The 20,901-nt window shown below is 37.3% G+C and overlaps 1 protein-coding gene and 1 pseudogene across 5 annotated transcripts in view; both read right to left on the reverse strand.

Annotated features, from left to right (window-relative positions):
• ELF1 (E74 like ETS transcription factor 1) overlaps window positions 1-20,901 on the reverse strand; it is a 106,716-nt gene that overhangs the window by 35,947 nt on the left and 49,868 nt on the right. For 4 of the 5 annotated variants that reach the window (XM_077855500.1, XM_077855503.1, XM_077855502.1 and 1 more), the window contains exon 2: window positions 12,349-12,651. In XM_077855500.1, coding sequence (XP_077711626.1) covers window positions 12,349-12,420 — 72 coding nt within the window. In that variant the 5' untranslated portion in view covers window positions 12,421-12,651. Of the gene's footprint in view, window positions 1-12,348; window positions 12,652-13,218; window positions 13,287-20,901 lie in introns of those variants that run through there. The other variant, XM_077855501.1, reaches the window with a different exon arrangement.
• LOC144287560 (keratin, type I cytoskeletal 18 pseudogene) lies at window positions 4,498-5,813 on the reverse strand (annotated as a pseudogene).

The following is a 20,901-nucleotide window of genomic DNA, read 5'->3' on the forward strand; positions in this document are numbered from 1 at the left end:
CAACATGGGGATCTACCCCAGGATCCCAGGATTATGACCTTGGCTGAAGGCAGATGCCTAACCAACTGAGCTACCCAAATGCCCCCAATATCATAAGTTTTTAATGGATTGTGTATTTTTTATAAACATCATGGTGTAGATAAATATTACGTTATGGCCATGGGCTTTGTATAAGAGAAAAACGATTCAAATTTCTGGAAATTGGGATGCCTGGGTGGCTCAGTGGTTGGGCACCTGCCCTTAGCTCAGGTCGTGATCCTGGGATCCAGCATCGAGTCCCACATCGGTCTCCCTGCGAGGAGCCTGCTTCTCCCTCTGCCTGTGTCTCTGCCTCTCTCTCTCTCTCTCTCAGTCTGTCTCTCTCATGAATTAAAAAAAAAGTTCTGGACATTAATATAGCTTGCAAAATACTTTAATTGGATTAAAATACACCACGGTGCTGTACAAAGTGTTATCCTCCAGTCTCTTTGAGTCTTCAATAAAATGATCAATAAAATTAAAATAATGTGGTATTCTTAATGTGGTGGTGGTGATGGTGAAGCAGCTACTATGTTAAGTACTTCATACGGCTTATCCCAGTCAATCCCTACAGCCCTGTGCTATTTTATTGACACTGGTCAACCAGCTAGGAAGAGGCTGAGGTGAAACATGAACCCAGGCCATCGGGTTCCCCAAGTCCACAAGATCAATCACTAAGATAGACAACAAGAGTACAGGATCCTATAGATAAATTATTGTCATAATAAAAATTTTACCTCAGTTATAAAGTTTGGAGATACATATATAAGAAGTTTGTTTTATTCTGTTGACCACAACAGAGAGGAGTGTTCCAGAGGAAGCCTAGCTTCTCTTGCATAGCAGCACCATGAAACATAGAAAGGTGTAAGTAAAATGGCCTTTTCTCCAGAATTCTCCCAGATCATTAAAATTCCACTGTAAATTCCTAGGGAATTGATTTGGCTAAATCTAATTCCAGTTTAGGTCTTTCATGACTGTTGGCCGCCTTTAGTCTTTGCCCAGATTTTTCTTTTTTCAGCCAGGATAAATTACAACTTGGCCATGCATCTCAAAAAGTAGAACAGTCACTGAAAACAATCTTGGTTTTCTTATTAGAGTGCTCATTTAAAAAGTTTAATACACTGGTGAATTAAGGGTGTGTGTGTATGTGTGTGTGTGTGTCCCCCCAAGTCTGACACAATTAGTTATAAGGTTAAAAAAAAAAGTAGCTATTGGGAGGTATAGTAAATCTTAACTAGGTTTAAATGTTCAGTTACAAATCAACTAGATAATATCACATCAGTCACTATCAGATTGATGTTTTAAACATGCAGATTCTATATAACTCATAAAATTTAAGCAAAATAATAACTAAAGAGGCAATTCCTACTTTTAAATAATGGACTTTGACAAGAATCTTATACAAATATGTATGAATCATAGAATAAAATGAGGCAGACATTGCTGAATACAGGCATTTTAACTACAGCAAAGCCTTTACCAGAATGTTAAAATTGTAATAGCCAACTAGACAATGACAGAAATTGGAGTCCTTCTAAAAAACGGAACAACTCCAGATCAAAATATGTCAGAACAAACTTAGCATTTAAAATATTAAAGGAGAATGCTTCCCCACAGAATTAATCTGCTGGATTTTCAAACTCCTGATTGACAAGCTGATTGGCTTATTCTAGAACCAAGCCAGCAAAGAAAAAATAAGAAAACATTAAAAAAAAAAAAAAGCTGAATAACATTTGTCTAACTGGTGTTCAAATTATAAAAATTAACTTCATTACCAAACAACTGAGCAGTACTGAGTACATAGTGGTACACAACAAATAACCGAATGCTCATAACCTTGGAAATTAATTCATTTTTGGTGAAGGAAATAAAAGCTCAGTGAAATTTAAAAACTTGTCTGAGGTCACACATTTAGAAAGTGGTGGCTCCTCGTTCCCAGGCTGATATTCTTTAATGTCATATGTCACAGACTTTTAATTGACAAGAAACATCAATTTCCAGAATTCAGTATTATGCTGAAATTGTAGCAGTTGATATGAATGCACACAAATCAATCACTTTTTAGAAAATCATTTCCCAGGTAAATCTTCAATCCCAAATTATTTCTGAATGTGCTTCCATGTCAGGGCAGGGAATACGGGGAGGAGCTACTAGTTACTTGAGCTTCCCTTTAGTTGCTTTCCTAAAGTAAATGCAAGGTTTTCCTAAATACTCAATTTTGTTTTTTCCCATACCAGGAAATAAAGTGGAATTGACAGAAGTGCAGAGTCATACAAAACTACAAACTATAATAAATCTTTAAATTGTTACCTAAAGTTCCACCTTAGGAGAGAAAAATTCTCCTTCCCTCACTCCAGGCCCTATCCCACAATTCAGGGTGACTGGACTTCCTGATCCAGCACCTCGCATGTTCAGAGCTCTTTCTCTCAACATCTCATTAGGTGGGAACAGATGAAACAGCTAAGTCCATGGATATATTGCCAATCATTACATTATAATTCTTTCCAAAAAAAAAAAAAGAACTGCCTAATATTTAGAATTTTGGTTACTGTGTCAAGAAAGAAAGAAAGAAGAAAGAAAGAAAGAAAGAAAGAAAGAAAGAAAGAAAGAAAGAAAGAAAGAAAGAAAGAAAGAAAGAAAGAAAGAAAGAAAGAAAAGAAAAGAGAAAAAAAAGAAAAGAAAAGAAAAGAAAAACTCTGTCTATATTCTAATTTACTTAATATTAGGCATATCAAATCTATGAACATTATTTGGGGACATCACTTTGTTAAATTCACACTCTGACAAACGAGTTAATAACCAGTTTTCTTTCTACTTTAGTAAATCAAAGGATATTACCTTCACCATTATTCTCAAAAGAGGGTTGAGGGTGACTCTGGCTTAAGAAAAAAAAAAGGCCAAGGATCCCTGGGTGGCTCAGCGGTTTGGCGCCTGCCTTTGGCCCAGGGCCTGATCCTGGAATCCCGGGATCGAGTCCCGAGTTGGGCTCCCGGCATGGAGCCTGTTTCTCCCTCTGCCTGTGTTTCTGCCTCTCTCTCTCTCTCTCTGTGTGTCTATCATAAATAAATAAATAAATCCTTAAAAAAAAAAAAAGAAAAAAAAGGCCAATAATCCAGTAACACTATCTGTTCATATAATGACTTATTATCCTTTGTGTGTTATGTGTTAAGTAAAACAGAAAGGAGGCAAAAATTCTCAAGATCAGTAGCTAAACTGAGCTACATCAAAGAGGTACTATTTCCTTATTCATCCAGCGAGGCTGCTCTGGGTGACTGAGTACTTCTGGGAGAACAAAAATCACCAATTTCATCCCTGACACAAAACTGACCAACAGGAACTTCATTAAAAAAAAAAAATGCTATTCTTGGGGCACCTGGGTGGCTCAGTTGTTTAACTGGTGCCTCTGCCTTTGGCTCAGGTCATGATCCCAGGGTCCTGGGATCCCGCATCAGGCTCCCTGCTCAGTGGGAAACCTGCTTCTCCCTCTCCCTCTGCCTGCTGCTCCCCCTGCTTGTGCTCACACAGTCTGTCAAATAAATAAATAAAATCTTTTAAAAATTACTATTCTTTTGAAAAACACACAGAATGGATATATACAATGTAGTATACCCAGACAATGAAATATTATTCAGCAACAAAAAGAACAAAGTTCTGATACATGCTACAACATGGATGAACCTTGAAAACAGTTATACTAAAATAAAAAAGAAGTCAGCCACATACTGCACGATTCAATGTATACAAAATGTTCCAGAATAGGTAAATACACAGGGACAATAATAGACTAGTGGTTGTCAAGGTATAGGGATTGGGCAGAAATAGGGCATGACTGCTATTGGGTACAGGTTTCTTTCTGGGGTAACAAAAATGTTCCAATATTGATTATGGTGATGGATACACAACTCTGTTTATATACTAAAAATCACTGAACTGCGGTCTAAATAGTTGAATTTATGGTGTGTATATATATATATACATATATATATATATGTATATATATATATCCATCCCAATAAAGCTGGTTTTCTTTTTCAAGTGTACACAGGTTATTAAGGCACAAAAACTGTCAACTTGCAATTATGTTAACAAATTAACTAGCATAACATTTTGTTTTTGCTAAAATCATATATGCAAGGATAATAATTCTTCCAAATTTAAAACCACTCTTTTACCACTTGCAAGCCTTGGTAACTGACATTATTCAAATACAGTTGAAGGCACAAGCTGGGTGACAGTTCAGTTTTATCACTTGCAAGCCAGCTGCCTTCCTTCTCTAAGCCTCACTTGACTCTTCCATAAAGTAGGAATTAAACTACCTACTTTATAAAATTGTTTTAAGAATTAAATAGGGTAATCCTCGTAAAGCACATGGCACAGTGCACAGAATAAGATGCTCAGTAAACTCTAGTTACTAAAATATACCACTGAATGTTTCTGGAGCTCCTCTAAGTCTATGTCCTCCTACCCTACGCAATGATCTCATCCATAGTCATTTTTTCGTTTTTTACCTCTCAACTTTTAATTCGCCTTCTGCTCCTCAAAGGGTACCTTGCTTCTCTCCTGCCTCAATCCCTCAGAAATGTGGTGTCACTGGTCTCAGATACCACTTTGTTGTCCATAATCCAGTGGGTTGTGGTCTTTTGGACAATTTGCAAAGGGTTGCTGCTGTTCAGGGCATCACCAAGACTGAAATCCTCTCTATCTTCCACCAGGTGACAGGTGGAGAGCTCAGTCTCCAACTTAACCTTGACATTAAGCAAGGCCTCATATTCCTACATCTAGAGCTGCCTCTCTGCCCAGGTCTGGGACAGCTCTGGCTCCAGGTACAGCAGGACCCCATTGAACTACTCCATCTGCATTGTGTTATGGGCCTCCACCTCCCTCAGTCTGATCTCTAAGGACTGGGCCATACATCTCAGCTCTGTGAGGGTCATCTCAGCTACTCCTACCTCAGCAGTTGGCGAGGTAATCACTGTGGTGCTTTCCTCAATCTGCTGAGACCAATACTTGTTCAGCTCCCCTCAGTTCTGAGCCAGCTTATCATACTGGGCCCAGATGTCTGCCATGATCTTGCTGAGGTCCTGAGATTTAGAGGCATCCAACTTCATGGTCAACACAGAGTTGGCAATTTGGTTTTATAGACCTTTACTCCCTCCTCATGGTTCTTCATGAAGAGCAGCTCTCCGAGAACCTAGATCTCTGTCTCGAGCTGCAGCCGAATGACAATGGTGTCATTAATGACCTTTTGAAGCCTGTGGATAGCACTCTCCACAGAGTGGCACAGGGCCAGCTCCATCTCATTCTCGATTCTAAAGTTATCAGAAGCAAGATGGGCATTGTCAATCTGCAGAACGATGTAGGCATTGTCCACAGATTTTGCAAAGATCTGAGCCCTCAGCTTCTTGATGGGTCTTGAAGTAATGCCCCAGTCTCTGATCTAGGGTCCCTTCCTCTCCAGGTATTCCCAGCTTTTTATCTCCAGTCTCTGATTATCAGCCTGCAGGCTCCTTACTCTCTCCATGTAGGAGGCCAGGTGTTAATTCAGGTCTTGCATGGTCTCCTGCTCCACCCTGTATGCCCCCTCTGTCTGTCAGGACCCTAGCCATCCTGGTGACCTGGCTTCTGGAACCCTATTTATCCCATTAGCTGGTGGAGAGACCCAGGAGCCTGAGCCCCCAGGCACCTGCACAGATGCTGGTGGCTACACTGTTGACCAGAGGGATGCGGTGGTTGGGCGATTACACAGAGCTCAGAGACTAATAGGTGGAGAAGATGGAGTGGGTGGTGAAGTTCATGCTGTTTGGGGAGGAAGACCAGGGGCCAGGACTCAGATTGGGCCACTCATCTATATTCGTTTTAAACACATTGTCACAGGGCCTGGTGCGGGACACTTAGACTGTAAAGAAGACAACAGTAAGTTCTTCCTCCTCCTTCATAATAACCATTAGCTTCCTCACCACAAATAGTGGGCAGGGAGATAAGCCATGCCAAACACTAGGTCATAGGCAGGGTTGTCTCTTCACATAACCTGAAGAGGGCTCAGGCCTATTCAAAGTCAGACTTTTTCCAGGGCACCTGCATGGCTCAATTAAGCATCCAACTCTTGATTTCAGCTCAGATCAAGACCTTGGGGTTTTGAGATCGAGCCCCACATCAGGCTCCATGCTAGGCATGCAGCCTGCTTAAGATTCTTTCTCTCTCCCTTTCATCCTCTGCCCCTGACCCACTCACCAGGTCTTTCAACAAAACAAAACAAAACAAACATCCAAAATAACCAGAGTCTGACTTTTCCCAAATATAAGCAGGCTTATACTATGGGCTCTATGGCATAACCCCTTTGATGAAGGTTCCAAATGTGAACAAAAGAAACAAGCAACCTCTGTATGTTAATTTTCCAGGAGGCCAAACTTTTAATGGATCTGATAAATCTAATCTGTCAAGACTAAAAAAGAAGGCAACAGGAACAGGTAGATTGGTCCATGTAAGCTGGAATTGTGTGTACGTAACAGAATTCTCTGTGTCCATGTACAGGTTAGTATCACTATTCCAACTTCCTGCCCTCCACAATACTAGTACTGAATAAGTTACACACAAAACATTTCAATTCATTCCTTCTATTCTATTTTTAAGGTACAATTAATCCCTGACCTAACAGAATTGCTAAAAAAAAAAAAAAAAAAAAAGGCCAGTTGCCATGATCTATATTCTTACGAGTATTTTCCCAATCTACAAAATTTAACCCCATTCTCAAGATATAACCATGTCAAAAACTCCCTCTGCAGCTTGAAGGAGTCTCCCAAGAAACAGAAAAACTCTATATGGGTATTTACTTACTTATAATTTCAATGATAATTTTTGAAAGTTATCTGAGGTGGTACAATAGAACAGTTCTACGTACATAACAGAAAAAACACTCCATGAAAATTTCTTTCTGGTCTTGGAATTGTGGTGATATGGCCACACTGCCAATGCACTAAATGAGAATGTGGACAAATAGGTTCCAGAAAAATATATACTGTAGTTGAGAAAGTTTGGGGGAGAACATTACCTCTCATTCTAAAAGTCCTCTGATGTGATAACGGCTATAACTAAGCATATACTTATCCCACATCATTTTACCAACAGGATTAAGAAGAGGAAGAAAATCTTTAAGGACTCAACAGATAAAGGTATTTTGAATGATGTTAAACACTTTGGAAGATACTAAGGGGGAGGGGGAAGTAATCCCTTTCTTTAAGTGATTAGCACTTATCTGAGAAAATCGTAATGTATATATGAAAATTTAACATGGCAAATGTGTGACAATAAGTGATATAGAAATAACAGGACAAACTTTGTTAATTCTTGAAAATATTGATTTTAGGATAAATTCCCGGAACAAGTAGGTTTTGTCTAAAATCTTAAAAGAGATTAGAACTTAAATAGTCAACAGGTATGAATGTGGGAGATCAAGCAAGAAGGGACTTGGGGAAATTACACAGTAGGCTGGCAAAATTAATGTAGTACAAGAAAGGAAAGAGCATGAAAAACACTATTAAAACCTCTAACCTTAAGTTAAGGTGGTTAGATTGACTATATAGTCAAAAATCCATCAAAAGTTTTGGTACATTCTACTGTTCCAGAACACTTCTGCTCCTTCAATCTGTTGGATAAACTGGGCCTTCCTGCAAAATGCAGTTCTAATGTAACTTCTACTAGAGTGAAACTTTCCCAAAGTTGCAATGCAGTGATTCTCAATCACTGCGTGAGTTACCAGGTCTCTCATTAGACAACAAGGCACTGTTTTCCTCTTTAGTCTAAGGATCAACAGAGCAAACCAGTTTTATCCTAAGAAGGAATGTCATAAGACCACCTTCTTATATTGGTTTGTTTTTTTTAAAGATTACATTTATTTATGAGACACACCAAGAGAGAGGCAGAGACATAGGCAGAGGGAGAAACAGGCTCTTCTCAGGGAGCCTAATGCGGGAATCAATCCCCAGACCCTGGATCATGACATGAGCCAAAGGCAGATTCAACCACTGAGCCGCCCAGACATTCCCACCTTCTTATATTGTGATAGGATTCTAGAAAAGTATTTGTTTCACTTTCCCATGCTTGTCATCAAGCTACTACTCCCTAGTGAACCAAGTGTGTTAAGCATAAATAACTATGATTTGCTGGGTTCTACTTTTAGGACCAACAACTGAAAAGACATATATTGTAATGATATGTGAAAATTACAAAATGCATTAAACTACCAGCTGTTTTTCATTAACTTCTAGACTATATGAGCATACAATCAAGTTTCCTTCTCTTTAAAAACTTGTATCCACAGCCTTCAGACTTCTTCTTATTCTCATTCATTCCCCCAGGCAAACACACCTGCTTAATAAGGTCAAACCAAGGCACCTTCAAATAAAAGTACATACTGCAATCCAATACTGATGGTGGTGCCGTCCAGCACAGAAGTGCTTCATTCTCAGCAACAAATATTCCCAGTTTTGAACAGACATCAAGAGGAGACTTAAAAGGGGCTTGTCAGCACCAATAATGTTGGTATTTCCTTTCCAACACTACCATCCCTCCACACCCATCCCTGGCCAAAGGACTTCTTCCACGCAATTTTGAAGAGCACAAATTAGGAGCCTGGGTGGCTCAGTTGGTTAAATATCTGCCTTCAGCTCAGGTCATGATCCCAGGGTCCCAAGACTGAGGCCCACATCAGGCTCTCTGCTCAGTAGAGAGTCTGCTTCTTCCTCTCCCCCTACTCTCTTTTTCTCTAATAAATAAAAATCATTTTTTAAAAGAGTACAAATTGATACAAGGAAAATGATCAGAGTGGTGGCAACTAGACATTAATGGTGTCAGCTTCTTTAGATGACATTTATAACCACAGATCATAACTCAAAACAGGAAATATATTCTAATCTGGTGCCTTCAACAGTGATTTTGTAAAGAACCAACCAGACCAATACAGGATCATAAAACAGAATTATTTTTTACAAGATTTATTTATTTATTGAGAGAGAGGGAGAAAGAGTACATGCCTAAGTGATGGGAGTGACAGAGGGACAGGGAGAGAGAAAATCCTCAAGCAGACTCCCCATTAAGTGTAGAGGCTGATGTGGGGGCAGATCCCAAGACTGTGATCATGACTTAAGTCAAAATTAAGAGTTGCTTCTCTTGGGCAGCCCGGGTAGCTTAGCGGTTTAGCGTCGCCTTTGGCCCAGGGCATGATCCTGGAGACCCGGGATCGAGTCCCATGTTGGGCTCCCTGTATCGAGCCTGCTTCTCCCTCTGCCTGTGTCTCTGCCTCTCTCTCTCTTTCTCTCTGTGTCTCTCACACAAAAAAATAAAATCTTAAAAAAAAAAAAAAAGAGTTGCTTGCTCAACTGACTGAGCCACCCAGATGCCTCCAAAATAAGTATTTTAAAAGACACAAATACTTTTTAAATTTGAAAATTTAAAATCCCAACAGAGTTTTATGTAACTTAAGAAGCTAACTCTAAAATTCATTCAAAATTGTATACTAGAGCTGAAGGCAGAAGCTTAACCAACTGAACCATCCAGGTGCCCCTACTTTTAGAAATATTACAGAAATAATCATTATGCATATACAAACATACACACATGAGCATGCACGATTATGGTTCTAAGAAGAACCGGGCATGGTTCTAAGAGCTTTATATAGAATAACCCATTTCACTTTCACAACAACCCTATAATACAGGGTTTAGTACTATCATCCTCATTTGCAGATAAGGAAACCAAGGCAGAGAATGGCTAAGTAGTCTATTCAAAGTCACAGAAGTAATAAGCAGTGGAGTGAGGAGGATTCAAACCCAAGTGTTCTGACTCCAATATCTGAGCTCTTAATTACTATAGGTCTACTGCTTTCCAAATGAAAATGTTCACTGCAATATTGTTTATAACAGCAAAATACTGGTAATAATTGTCCATGATCAAATACTGGTAAAATAAATTATGATCCATCCATCATGTGAAAAAAATAAACGATGTAGAGCCAGCATACATACATACATATTTACAATACATTAAGTGAAAACAATTCACAGAAAAGGTTTAGCATACTTTTATTTGCATTTTAAAAACAATCTATGTAGGTTTATATGTACATAGGTTGCTCTTTGGTTCAGGTCTTTCTCTAAAATATTAACATCAAATAGTTAATAATAGTGTCTTCTGGGGACAAATGGATTAGGTGGAAAGGGTAAAGAACTCTTTTATGTATTTTCATGTTAGGTGCCTTCTTTCATAATTGGGATGTTATTACTTTTAAATCAAAAACAAATCTAACAAGCAAACAACAAAGGAAGTAGAACCACAGATAAGATGCTAATAATAAGACTGACACTACTGGATCTACCCCTGAGTCAGTTAAGTTTGCTATGCTCACAGCCATAGACTGGAAAACTCTAGGCCTGTCAATTTTTGACACTGATTATAATACAGTAATACTGGCATACTTCAATGCAAGGGTATCCAACATCATTAGTGACAGTCAAACTGCTTGCATTCAAACTGCAATTCCACTATTGACTAGCTGTAGGATTTCAAATAAATCACTTAACCTCTGTCTCATTTTCCTCATTGTAAAATGGGGATAATAGTATTTGCCTCACATGTTAAATATTTGTAAAGTCCTTATAATAACACCTGCACAAAACTAATATATATACACCTGTATATATATATACACCTGTATATATATATATACCCATTTTAATAAAAATAAGAAAAAACATGTATGTGCATTATGATAATAAGCTAAGAGATCATCATCTATTCAAAGGCATCAAATGACCTCTCCAAGATAAACTAAGCACACCACACCTATCAAGGGCAAGTGCAAAACTATTTTTAAGGCTAAATATACACATGTACAAATACTATACCATAATGTAAAATGTATTTCTCACAGTCAGAAGAGTGCCAAAGCCACCATACTAGAGCACACCAGTGAATGGCTTAGAGCTCTGTCTTGTGTGGCCACACAGAGAACAAACCTCACCACATCAAGCCTGGAATCTTTCATCTAAGAGGGCTGCACAGTAATACAGTTTTCAAACCTTAACGTACAGAGAAATATCCTGTTTTGAAACAAATTCAAAATACTTTCTTAAAATATCTTTTCTGTTGTTTCTAGGTTAAATCCTATTAATATATTTTTATTTTGGACCAAGCAACACTCTCCCTTAAACTTTTTTCCTTCCCATCTAAAGCTCATCTTGATTTTAAGGTACCTCAATGCAAATGCTCATCTTTTGTAGATTTACTTATAAATTTTTAACCCTGTCACCAATACAAACAGCAAAGAAATTATAATGCCCTGCCAAAAGTATCAATTTTATTATCTGTTGTAACTATGTTTCTAGAATAAAAGTTGATACATTGTAATTGGCCTATTAATGTTAGATATTTGGAATTAGGCTTATTTCAGTATCTAAATCAATTCATTAGGCATACTTTAAACCTCCAGGTCCTCAAAATATTTTTGTCAGGACACTGTGTCTAAGAACATTTTTCCCATATTACGTCTTACATTGCCACATAACCTGTTTAAAATGAAGTGAATTATAAAGTCCCAAGAACCCCTTGCATCTCTCCCCTGAAGTGGAGACAGAGCAGAGGGGCAAAGAGACCAGGATTAACTTAGATCCTTCTTTCAATGTCTCCTGGATCTTCTTCCCATTCTAGAAACAGTAAATGGAACATCACTGAACATAAACTCAGTGAAAGCCAATTTAGAAATTCTTCAGTTCAGTCCCCATTCAACAGATGATGCAATCTAGACCTAGAGAAGTTAAATGACTTCCTCAGAATCACATGCTTAGGACTGAAGCGATGCATGATTATGGGACTAACATCTTTCCATCCACTTGAAAAAACAGCCCAGGATTATAAATACTAATAACAACATACATTTACACTGTAGAATTGCAAGCAACTAATACAACCCCCGTCCTGTATTACAAAAAAAAGGAAAGAAAAAAATTACATGTCTTGTTGGTATGTCCTCTAGATCTTTTCAAAATACTCAAGTACTCTGGTATTTTATTTAGTGTTGAGTCTCATTTTACAAAAACACAAGCTTAACCTTGAAATTATTACCTCCTTGTTCCACATCAAAGCTAAGGATTAAATTCTTTCTTAACAAATTAATGAGTACTTAAAACAGATGATCACAATTACCATCAAATTTTTAATATCTACATTTTTACATTAATAGTTTCCCCTACTATATTTTAAAGTAAATAATTTTCTGTTGCAAATGGAAGAATCATCATAGCAAATGTATTAAAAACCAATTTTCTCTGGGTTTCATACCTGTTGTTCATCCTCCATGACGTTACTAGCAAATTCAAATACTAGGTCGTTCTGTTGGACAACAGCAGCCATAATAAAGCATTCCCCTTAGATCCACATGAGAAAAATTCCAAGCAGGTTCAAGTATGAGGCAGCAGAATCCAGTGACCAATTTGGGTAAAAAAAAACCCTCAGCTAAGTCTGTGAAGTTACTGTATACCAGGTTTTCTTTAGGGATGATGCTTCAAATTTTCTTGGTTCACTGATAGTCTACTCAAACATAGGCAATTTTTCTGAAATTTTTCTTCTCTAGAACTTCTTGGCCTGAAAAACAGAAGCTTAAGTTAGGAAGGAAAAAGCAATCATGCTCATTTAGAATATAAAAATAAATACCGAGGGCAGGGTCTCCAATACATTTTTTGTTAATTTTTTAAACAAAATCAACATGACTGATGAAACAGGTTTTTTTTAAGTTACATATATATTTTCTTTGAAGATATCATTCCTCCTGAGATAAAATCACTTCTCGTTTCTGAAACTGAAGCCATTTGCCCTTCCTCCCCGCCACCCAGTTAAACTACAGTTAAAGTACCAAATACTTTAAAAAAAAAAAACAGCCATAACTAGGTTTGTAATTGCAATAAAGGACATATAAACAATTTCCTTCTTGCCAGTAATCCAGCAAACCACATGAGTAATTTCATCTGTATATTTTTGCCTTAGGAGAAACATTCATACAGTATCCTTGTTAGGCCTAATATATATAAGAATTTAAATCTGTCTAGTACATTTAAAGCTTAGTACTATCTTAAGAGCATTAAAAAATAAGCAGAAATTAAAGTCCATTCTTTCTGTTCTTTAAAAAGCTTTCTGATAAGTAGAATGTTTTACCATGCTTAAGCCTGTCTTCAGTGGCTTCTTTTTTAATGCACTGAAATGTATCCTTATCTCTAGCACAGGCTTGTAAGCAACAGGAAGGAAATGGTACTTGACCACGTCATGGCAAATTAAAACATGCAAAGAACTGCACTTTACAATAGTAGAAAAATAGAAACGCAAGTTAAGAGTGAAAACAATTTCATAGTGGAAGGAGAAATGCTTAAAAACTGCCTGCCAAAGATGTTTGCCTATTTAAAAAAAAAATTACCATACTAACAAAAGTAGAAGGAAAAAATTTTTAGTTTATCACAATGTTATGACATACTGAACCATACTCATGTTTATGGCTATAAATATGGTATGAAAAGACAAGGATTATAAAAATAACCACATTAAATAATGTCTAGTTCTTTGAAAAAGCATTTACAATTTTAGTTTTAAAGAGAAAGTTAGGGAATGAAGCTGACTGAGCTGGTCAATTAGTTTCCCTGAAAACTTAAATTAAGCTAGCATGTGCCAGTGGAATTAAATATTCAATTTCCTAAATTTGATAAAGTTGATTCCCTATATACTCTGAACTCTAGGGGTCATCATGGATAGCTGTAATTTTCCTAACTGGGAATCAAAATAAAATAAGGGTTAAGAATTCAATTTGTATGGTATTTCTACTGACTAAACTGAATTCTAACCCAGCAGTCCCCCACACCTACTCTACCCCACCTCTTTCAATAATGAGTTCAACTCCAACACTAGAAAAGCATTTTTATTTTTAGCACATTCAGGTAGTTTTTGAGCAATGCACTGTACCTGGAGGAAGAGAGAGAATACATGCAGGGAGGAAGGACAGAGAGAGAGAGAGAAGCAGACACCCCCCCAACTGAGCAAAGAGCCGGATGAGGGCAAGACCCTGGCAATGACCTCCTGGAATCATGACCTGAGCACAAGGCAGACACTAAGTCACTCAGGTGCCCCCTTCTTATGCTCCTTCATACAAATTACATTCATTCTTGACTCTCTTCTTAAATTCTTATTCTCCATTTTCAGAATAACTCTCCCCTTAGCACTCATTCACATTTTTCTTGGTCAATACTCAAGTCCCATTTCTTTTGTAAACTTCCCAATATCCCTACACCTCCATCTATCTGGGTCACTCCCTTCAGAAATACAGCACTTACTGTCCACTAAGTTAGCAGTAACTGTACATTGTCTTACATTTGAAAATTATGCCCCCCTAATTCAAATGAATAAATGTTAAATGCCTGTTATTTCGAAAGTAATATGCCAGGAAGCAAGATAGATAGAGCAAAACCTCTCTGGGTAAGTAACCATTGTCTAAAATTCCTTCTGTACCTACCAAACTTGTGTGTTCAAAGCAATAGTAAAAAGGATTATACTGGGGCACCAGCGGGGCTTAGAGTTAAGCATCCAGCCCTGTGTCTGGCTCCCTGCTCACTGGGGAGTCTGCTTCTCCCCTTCTGCCTCTCCCACACTCATGTATGGTCTCACTCTCTCTCTCTCAAATAAAATCTTTAATAAAATGGATTACGTTAATGACAGATATTGCTTAAAAATCTATCATTAGTTAAGCTATTTCTACATACATACTTTATCAAGAATGACTCGAATACTTTTGATTAAAGAGGAAACCATTATTCCCAAACTTGAAAAATCAAGTAAGAAAGTATAACCAGAATTAATGGATGTTTCCTGGTAACAAAAGTTTCTCTGTAAAGGTTAGATTCCAAAAGGCCTATTTCAAATCCATTTATTTGTAAATACAAAGTGACAGTCTACCAGTGACCAAAGTGAACATGTCTATGTAAAGTTAAGTTTCACTTTCTTTTCCACTGCAGTCCTGTACCTTTTCTTACTAGTGTTTCCACACTATTATACATTAAATGTTTTTCAAAAATCTCAAAGTACAAGCAATCAACATGCCCACACCTTCCAATACACACTAACAATCAAGAGTAATAAACCAAAACTGAAATGACTGTCCATGATCACTAAGCCACACTTTTAGGATTGAAACAGACACCTTCACTCTAGTGGGTAGCTTATGATCATTTCCATATAGAAGTTTATATACTGAAAATGTGAAAGAAAAGCTTCAGAATTATTTTGCTGGCCTAATTAGGCCTCTGATCCTCTGTCTTCTCTCTTTCCCATTCCTTCTCTCTCTCCATAGTTACATAGCCTATAGCATCAAGATGGGTCTTGGAAAGAAATTTTCTGATTCCGGATCTAAAGGTATCACCCATACATATTAGGGATACTTAAATAACAAAGCCCCATTGCACGAAAATCTTTTCAGTAATAGAGGAGACTGAACATATAGATCAATGATTTGGTTTTTCATGAGTAAACGGAGTCCCTGTGCCCAAGGTCTCACAATCTAAAAGTTTAACACAACCGCAACGAGATCCCTCACCTCCTAAATCAGGACTCTGTCCAGGGCAACAGTACACAGCCTTGCCTCTACCCAAATCTGCTGTGCTTTAATAGTTTGAAACAGATTTCTTATTTATTTATTTATTTATTCATTTATTTATTTATTCGTTCATTCATTCATTCGTGAGAGACAGAGAGAGAGGTAGAGACATAGGCAGAGGGAAAAGCAGGCTTCCCTGTGTGTGAGGGGGGAAGCCCGATGTGGGACTGATTTCACAACCATAGGATCATGACCTGCTCAGGTCATGCTATACAGCACCCAGGTGGGGATGGAGATAGATAGATTAGATAGATAGATAGATAGATAGATAGATAGATAGATAGATAGATAGATTTCCATCTTGAGTTCAGCTCCTGATCTTCCAAATCCACTCACTGAACTATTAGATAAGTCCACACCAGTGCCCCTCAAAGTCACTATATTATGTCTAAAACATGTCCCAAACTGAACTTATTTTATTCCTCAAAGTTGCTCTAGTATGAAAAAGATAGGGTACTCAGATTGAAAAGAAAAAAGGTGGTTTTTTTTTGTGTGTTTTTTTTTTTTTGCTTTACCCTAAAACAAACTAGAAGGTCTTCATTAACTATGTGTATTATAACCATTAACTATATGTATTATATTCAGGAACACTCTGCTTCATTAGAAATTCTCAAACCTATTGCATTTTCAAAATATCATTTACTCTTTATGAAATAAGAAAAAATATAGGTAGGGAAATATCAGAAAGGGAGACAGAACGTAAAGACTGCTAACTCTGGGAAACGAACTAGGGGTGGTAGAAGGGGAGGAGGGCGGGGGGTGGGAGTGAATGGGTGACGGGCACTGGGTGTTATTCTGTATGTTAGTAAATTGAACACCAATAAAAAAAAAAAAAGAAAAAAAAAAAAGAAAAAAAATAAATAAATAAATAAAAAAAGAAAAAATATAAGTGAAAATTGTTTATCCAGCATAGACATAAACAGTTAACATATCTGCACCACTTTGAGATGCATCTAGTTGAGCATCCACCAAAGAGTAGAAACTCCCCAAGCTGGCTCTCATGTCTTTTAACTGTGTCAGGATCACATTCTTATTCTTTAAGGAGACATGCCACAGGAGGGTCTTAACAATAAGGTTCCTAATCTGTTATTACTAATAAGCTGCAGATGTAAGGTCAAATAATAAAGGAACAAAAACAGTTAAAAGAACACAAGCTCTGGAGTCAGACCACCTAGGTTTGAATCTTCAGCACTGTGACCTTGGACAAGTTACTTAGTGTTGCTCTCTCCTTTCTCTAAAACAGGTACAATATATAACACCAAAATCTATAGATGCTGGGAAGATGGGATGCAAAATCCATGTACAGAATGTCTGGCACATAACTTTTGTTCCATAAACATTAGCTTCATTATAGTCTCAGTACAATGCAAGAGAATCATAACAGGTGTGAGCCATATAACTGATTACTCCTTAAATGTCATTTCCATCCTCTCTGGAAGTCTCCTTAACTACAGTTATTTGCTCCAACAAAGAATACTAGATAGCCCATTATCAACAAAAGTATAATTCTATTCCAGGGCCTGAAAATTTGGCACCTACTTGATAAATCCAGCTGCTTCTAAGCTAGGATCTCACACTGTCTGGCAAGCTTCCCTTAACACAGAGTTCCATTATGCCCCTGTTCCAAACAAAATGAATTTACTGATTGTAAACACAAAGCCCTCAGCCACATTGATGGCTACTACAACCAACTCAGTTCATTTTTGTTTAATTTATTATAAAATATTACGAGTATCATAAAAACATGACAATTAAAATCAGTTTTTATTTAGTACTTCTCCTATCTGCTTTCCTGATCCCTGATTGAACACAAATTTAAGTTTTCTTCAAGAGGGCTTTAAACACAGGGGCCTAAAAATCTATTAATTCATAATGATATTTAAAAACAAATCCCTACTACCCTTTGGATGTTACCAGGCTACCATTTACTATACTTAAAATGAAAATTAGTAAATAAAAGATATGACAAAAATGTTTTAGATTAAACAATTCTAGCCCAAAAGAGGTAAAATACACCAGCTTAGAGCAACGTGGTGCTTGAAAGATTACCTTTAATAAAGTATTCAGACAGTGCTTATGTTTATGTATATATACATGTTTATAAAGCTGAAAGTATCTAAAGACGGGAACCCTGTAGTAACCCCAGATGCCAAGTATCTGAACGGTATTTTTATATGAAGTGGGAACCTAATAAAAAGGTCCTTTTCAACATATAGACATACTAATCATAGGAAAAGCAAGCATATTTAGAAAAAACATTACCTTAGACGAATACAATACAAATTAAAGGAAACCGAGTAAGAAAAGAAACCGTAAATAACAGAAGCTATGCAAATATGATGAGAAGCAAGCAATAAACCCATAAACTGTAATGACTGGGATTCTTGTGCAATATACTATAGTCAGGCCTCGTCATTTGTTTTCTAATATAGTAGAACGCTTTACACGTGAACTTCCAGAAGAAATGAAAATAATAAATCAGCAGTACCAAGATAAATTCTGTACAATTATCCCAGGGCCAGCTGGTTCTCAATCTAAAAAGCATGGAGTCACACAATTTAGAACTGAAAAAATCTAAGGATTACCTAAAACAACACATTCATTAACCAGCTACAGAATCTGGGCCGAGCATAATCTGACTTATCCAAGGTCACAACGACCATAGCAAAGAAAGCAAAAGAGGCCAAATTCCCAGCTCTGTTTTCTACTCATGTCCCTATATCTACATTAATAGAATGTCATCAGTATTGTTCTTTAGCAGGGTATCTGGAAAAGAAGAAATCTCTTGTAGAAGGATCTGCAGCAAAGGTCTCTACACTGTTCCATGTATCCTTTGATACATGCTAAGTCATTTTCAATCATATTTTTACCCGGAACAACTTTAAGTAGAGGGGTTTATAGGTTTTTCTATAATTGTTCTAAATCTTAAAGTTTTACTATTATTGTTCTTTTCCAAACTCTATCATATCATACCATTTGCTTTACCTTCACTCAGCCTAGAAACTGAAAACATTAATAAGCCTTTTTATAAAAAGCTCCCACAACCTAATAATTCATGAAAATACTTTTTTAAAAAAGATTTTATTTATTTATTCATGAGAGACACAGAGAGAGAGAGAGAGTGCGGGGGAGGGGGGGGTGTATGTGTAGAGACACAGGCAGAGGGAGAAGCAGGCTCCATGCAGGGAGCCTGACATGGGACTCCAGGATCATGCCCAGGGCCCAAGGCGACACTAAACCGCTGAGCCACCCAGGCTGCCCATGAAAATACGTTAAAATAAATTTTAACTAATATTATTCTTGCTACTTCTTTGAATACAGTATTTTTATCACTGACATTTTAAAAAATGTGAATATGGGAAAAATGATTTAAAAGACACACCAAAATGTAGTTACAGTTAAGTAACCAGATTTGAACTTCCTCAGACAAGGGTAGTTTCTCAGTTCCTACTGAGATAGATAGATAGATAGATACATAGATAGATAGATAGATAGATAGATGAAAGAAAGAAAGAGAAAGAGAAAAAGAAAAAGAAAAAGAAAAAGAAAAAGAAAAAGAAAAAGAAAAAGAAAAAGAGATGGATGGAGGGGAAGGGGGAGGGGAGAGGAGGGGAGGGAAAAAAAGCAGGAGTCAGGTACCAATTGTAAAATAAATCTCACCCTATAGCCCTAATTCATGTACTTTGTATACAACACAGAAGTTAAAAAAACACAAGTTAATGTCACAAGAGGAATAAATCATTCCCACTGCATTCAGGGTTCCCACAATTTAATTCAAAAAGAAGATGTTTTAAAAAAGAAAAGTAAAAGAAAGAAAAAAAAGTTTCCATTTCCCTACCATTTATTTCAAATATTCAAGGAATTTAAGAAAATTTAGGAGAAATTTTAAAATATGTCCTTGAAATCCGACAAGTACCACATGTATATTACCACCAGTATCTTCTAAATAGCTATCCTGCCCTAAGCATCTTTCATTGCAATTTGAGGGGGTCCAGGGAAGACAGGGGAACTGAAGTACCCAGAACTTTTTTCAAAAGTACAATTTTATTTTTGTGTGAATCATGCCCAAATTGATGTTTTTTGTATAGAAAACCTCAGTCAGGCTTCTAGTGATATATGCAAAGCAGGCCTTGGAGACCTGAATAAGTTCACCTTACCTCAACTATGTTAGGGTAAAAACACACACACAGTCAGTATGATCAAGCCAAGCAAGCTGACTTCTCTAAGCTTTCGTCTTTTTGCTGACTCCCAGATGTTCAGTTCCAGGACTCAGAGGGCAGGCTGCAATTACTCACTGCCTGGACCTGAAATTCCGGTTCTTTCACATTGTTCTCCACTTTCCATCCTTGGCCACTTGGGCCTACCTGGTGTCAGGTTACATTCAGGCAGCATTTATAGCACCTTGCAAAACAGCGTACCTAGACCTGTCAATACCTGTGGCTTTAAGATTAACCCTTTTGTTGAGTGTATTCTGAAAACGAGAGAATGTAAAACCAAAGAGAAATATCCAACAGTAATTAGATATTGTTTTAACTTTGGCCCTAAAAAAATTTAATTCCTTTCCCTTTTCAAAATGGTTAAAAGTGATAACTATCAAAATGTCATTAATTGGTGCTTTTTATTATACAGATAAACTAAAGGAACTTTCTTCCTTCCAGCACCCAAAACCTGAAACAAAAACATACCTATCCAGGGAACACAAACGTGTAAATGTGCTTATCAGCAAAACCAGTTGGCAGTTTGAAAATGTTCTCTTTATAACAAACAAGAATCTACTTGCAGGGAAATTCTGTTTCATTTCTGTAGTTGTTTATTCCCCTGGTTAATATATTCATCCTCTTAGAAGATGCACTCTAGAGCAGTGGTTCTCCCATCTGAGCACACAACAGGTTTTCCATCGGGAAGTGTTTCAATCTAGCCCAGACTGTAGGAGAAAAGCCAGGAATAGATAAAGGTCCCCCAGGAGATTCTGCTCCATGACAAACCTACCCTCCAACTCTCACAAAACACTCTTCTAGAAGAAACTGTATCATCATAAGAAGTTTCACTCTTAAGGATAGACACACTGTCCCTCCAAGCTTACCCACTTTTATCCTAACTTCCCCCAGGGGTTCTTCATCCAGCAAACAGGAGCACTTAAGCAAAAATATCAGCAACCTACTTCTTTACTCAAAACTAATCAGAGGTCTCCACTATCTATAGGA

This window comes from Canis aureus, chromosome 17 (assembly GCF_053574225.1).
Source record: "Canis aureus isolate CA01 chromosome 17, VMU_Caureus_v.1.0, whole genome shotgun sequence".
Classification (NCBI taxonomy): Eukaryota; Metazoa; Chordata; class Mammalia; order Carnivora; family Canidae; genus Canis; species Canis aureus.